General features: G+C 56.1%; 1 protein-coding gene across 1 annotated transcript in view; it reads right to left on the bottom strand.

The window, feature by feature from the left end:
• Nucleotides 1-842: 842 nt before the first annotated feature.
• BRME1 (break repair meiotic recombinase recruitment factor 1) overlaps nt 843-4,242 on the bottom strand; it is a 31,389-nt gene continuing 27,989 nt past the window's right edge. The window contains exons 5-7 of the mRNA XM_007954428.1: nt 3,407-3,492; nt 1,533-1,628; nt 843-993 (exon numbers count right to left, since the gene is read on the bottom strand). Of these exons, the coding sequence (XP_007952619.1) occupies nt 843-993; nt 1,533-1,628; nt 3,407-3,492 (333 nt within the window). The remainder of the gene's footprint in view (nt 994-1,532; nt 1,629-3,406; nt 3,493-4,242) is intronic.

Raw genomic sequence — 4,242 nt, 5'->3', positions numbered from 1 at the left:
GGAGGCAGCTGACCCTCCAGGGTGGGGCCTGAGCACTGGACTCATTCTCCAGTTAGACCACCAGCCACTGCATCACAGTGAGCTCCTGCTTTATAGGTGTCAGTGTGCGTGTGCCCGTGTGTGTACACACATGCATGTGTACATGCACATGTCCACACACACACCCTCTTGGGAGAATCAACATTCCATAACTTGTGGGGAACCCCAACCTGCATCCCACAGAGGATGCAGACATAAATCCCGAGGAAGGGGCAGCTGTTCTCGCTGAGGTTAAACAGAGAGAAGTTAAAGAGATTTATGGGCAGCACCTGAAGGAACAGGATGCCCTGAACCAAACCAGTCACGGGGATGGGGACTCATTAGAGAATCAATTTATTAATGGCTGTCCCAGAAAATAAAATGGAAACTGGGAGAAAGGCAAAGATACAACAACAAAGGAAGCCCTTTTCTCCTACAGGAAAGAAACAAATTCTGAACCTTCCATAACCTCCGTTAAGGATGTGAAATTTGCAAACCAAGATAAACATCTGCGCAGGTCTGTGGTTGACCAGCTCAGCCCAGATGGCTGCCTGCAGGTGGTGCAGGTGCCCTCCACCCCCAAAGGCACTCCTGGCTCTGTAGATGACTGAGAACACTGGAGGGGAACGAAACGCCAACCCGCCCGCCCCACTGGGCTTTCTCGCGTCAGTTGAGAGACTGTTTCCAGCTGTTGAGCAGAAATACAGGAAACTTCTTAAGGCTTGGGCTTGTCCATCTGCAAAGAAAACACACCCACGCACATACATACCACACACTCGTAAGGACTTACATACACACAGTCCGCGGGCCGCCAGGAAGCAGCCCTACAAGTCTCTCCAGGGCTGCTCCCCTCGAGGGAGACTCCCAGCCCCCCTGGAGGCATAGGGCACAGGCATCTTTCCTGTCGGCTTCGCCTTCCGGTAGCTGAGGCGCTTAAAGGCTTCCAGGTCCCGGTGGGTGCTCATGATCAGCCGGCTGGGGGGAAATAGGCATGTGAGCTGGGAGGTGTGTGTCCTCACTGCCCACCAGCGGGGCCCACATGCTCACCTTCGTACACACCTGCCTACTCACCCTCACAGGCACCTCACTTCTGCACATTCACAAGCTTGCTTGTGCACAAAGGCAGATACACTCACCTCTGCACAAGTGCACACTCAAGGCACTCATGCTCACAGGCACACATGCTCACACACACAACCATGCACGTGCAAACACGCACGTTCATCAAATGCACCTTTACATGCACGCTCAGACACACATGCACCACCCCCACCCCCACCAGTCAGCTTCTTTTGAGAGCAGGGTGTGACCACTCTCACCATTCTTAAGAACCGAAAGGAGGATAGAGGGGTAAGGAGTGTGGGACGGAGCACAGCAGGGGTGGTGAAGGCTCCCTGGGGCCCCTGGCTGCCCCTGGTGGTTCCTGCCTGCCCGCTGCTCCCTGGGGCCCCCCTCTCCCCTGAGGTGTCCCCAGGTCGCCAAGCCCACCCCGCACACCCTAGACCAGCCCTCACTTGAGATTGGAGAGCTCCACGATGAGGCCACACACTGTGTCTGTTGCATCCTCCAGCCCAGGATCCTTAAAGGGCTTGTTCCCGGAGTCAGGGGTCCTGTGGGAAGAGGGGAGAAGGAGAGGCCTGAACTGGCTGGGGACTGTCCTGTCAAATGCAACACCATTCTGACAAGTTTCCATGGGGCCTTATAACTGGTTTTGCTTTATTTTTTCAGATATACTCTGCCCTTCTCTGTTTGTGGCAGAGCCCTGAGTGCCAACACAGCTGGCTCTACCATGTTGTTGTTGTTGTTGTTATGTGCCGTCGAGTCGGCCGCAACTCATAGCGACCCCTCCTTGGGTTTCCGAGGCAGTATCACTACGGAAGTAGGATTGCCCAACCTTCCTTCTGAGGAGTGGCTGGTGGGTTTGGACCGCCAGCCGTCTGGTTAGCAGGCAAGTGTCTTAGCCACTATGCTACCAGAGCTCCCAATAGCCACCTTTATACAGAATCCAGTTGCTCCCTTGCCTCCCGTCAGATGGTGCCCAGATCCCAGCCTTTTTCTGGTCCCTGCTCCCAGCCCTGTGGCCAAACCTCACTCAGCTTGGGGCCGTGGGGGAAAGGGTGTGAAAACACCAATACCAGCTGTTGTGGAGTGATTGTGACCCACTGGCTCCCGCCTGTCAGAGCAGAACTACTTTCTGGAGGGAGCTCGTCAGGCCTGGGCTTTTCCTCAGAGCTGCCTCTGGGTGGACTCAGACCTTTGGGCTAGCAGGCAAGTGCGTAACCATCTGTAGCTCCAGGGCCTTCCCTCAGGGCGCAGTCCTCCCTAAAGGCGGTGGGCCCTAGCCATGGAAACCTCTGTTCTGTTCCATCTGCCTCAGCACCCCAGTGGCCGGCTGTCCCTGGGTCTAGCCTCTTGGGGGTCTCACTCAGCCTCAGCTCCCCAAACCTGACTCCAGGACTCTCCTTGGAGGCTCCAGCCACCCTCTGCTGGGTGGGCACTGCCCAAGGAGGAACCAGTGACTCAGGCACAAATCTCCCGGCTCTTCCCCTTGGTTCACAACACAGGGAGCACTGACTTCCTGCCCCCGGTCCCTGAGCTGGTGGTGTGTGTGTGTGAAGGGACTATAGACAGCACCACAGGGACCAGTGGAGGACCTGTGCAGGAACAGGAGAGGTGAACACTGCCGCCCCACACCTGTGGATGAGGGGTAGGGACAAGTGTGGCCATGGGCCTTTTCCACGCTCCCAAGACTGAACCGTGGCTATAAGCAATGGATAAACCACTGCCTCTGCAGACAGGCAGGTTCAAGTACAAGGTAACAGGAGCTGGCCGCCTCAGGGAGGGGGTGGATGAGAGGACTCCCCCACACCCTGCAGCTTGCAGGAGGGAGAGGTGGTGGCGGACCTCGGCACAGAGCCAGCGTGGGGATGCTCAGGATATCAGGGCAGAGACCAGAACTAGAACAGCCACAGTGATCCTGCCAGTGGCTCTTAGCCCTGCCTGGGTCCCCTTGCCCTCTGGGGGACTCTGGCAAAGCCCTGGACTGTTTCCCCAGGAAAATGCACATATGTATATACACACAAAGCTGCGGATGCTATCCCTGGGGTCCCAGAGTCCATGGAGTGAAATGCTCGCTCAGGTGAGGATTGCTAAGCACTAATTCTGTGCTTGGGGGGGTTATCCCACATGTAGTTTGTAAGATGGGGCTCAGCTCTCTTATTTGGTTGGGGAAACTGAGGCCTAGCAAGGGGTGCACCGACCAGCTCTGTCACCTTAGCAGAATGAGTGCCGACATGGGAGATGTGAGGAGGGCAGTGACCCCAGGGATGAAGGATGACTTCATGCCACACTGAGGGTCCCAGGCAGTCTCCCACCACCTCCTGCCTACCTTGGCTGGGCTGTGGTGCTGGAGCCTCCATTGACAGGTGGGTTGGTGCCAGGCCAGCAGGGGCTCAGTGTGCTCCCTGCAGAAGGCTAGAAAGAGAGAGCATGTGTGTGGAAGATGTCGCCAGGTGAGCCTTGCACTGAGGAGGGCGAAGGGTCACCTGGCTTAGCAGAAAGGGAAACGTGAGAGCAGGAGCCGCCTGGGGGGGGGGGGGCGGTGCAGCCAGGCCTGCAGAGCTGCTCTTCCCCCGCATTGAACAGCTGCCCTGGCCCTTCTCCCTGCTGATGGTGCATCTCCCAGCAGGTCTCTGTGGGCACCATGGCCCCTTCCATATACTCACTGTCCCTGACCACAAGGGGTGATGGGGGCAAAGAAGCCCACATGGAGCCTCTGGCTACAGTGTGGTGGGCACAGCATGGTCAGGGGCAGAAATCACTGACCTCAGCCAGGCAGGCAGTGTGTTGTGTCCCAGGAAAGATTTTGCAAATATATTGCAGGGAAAAATTATGATAAATAGAGAAGAAAACCTGACAACTCTGAGAAGTTTAAGTTTCTAAATGTCAGCTGTGGTTTAATTTTACTGGAAAATGTCAAGCTGGGTCGTGGAGATGACGTGAGTCCCTCTAAGAGGCAGAGGCCGTGGTGGGCGGTTAGCAGACCTTCTGCACCTTCTGGGGAGGACAAAGGGGAAGGGGATTTGTTCTAAAGATGTCGTTCCCAATCAGAGGGTGGGGTGAGAGGCTAGGGCCACTAGCGCAAATGGTCCCTGGATCCAAAGTCCATCAAGAACTGGAATACCTGGAATTGAACTGAAGCTTGTGGCTTCCAGCCAAACAATA

This window comes from Orycteropus afer, unplaced genomic scaffold (assembly GCF_000298275.1).
Source record: "Orycteropus afer afer isolate SDZICR_OR568_19922 unplaced genomic scaffold, OryAfe1.0 scaffold00460, whole genome shotgun sequence".
Classification (NCBI taxonomy): Eukaryota; Metazoa; Chordata; class Mammalia; order Tubulidentata; family Orycteropodidae; genus Orycteropus; species Orycteropus afer.
This window is presented reverse-complemented; position numbering and strand designations above follow the sequence as displayed.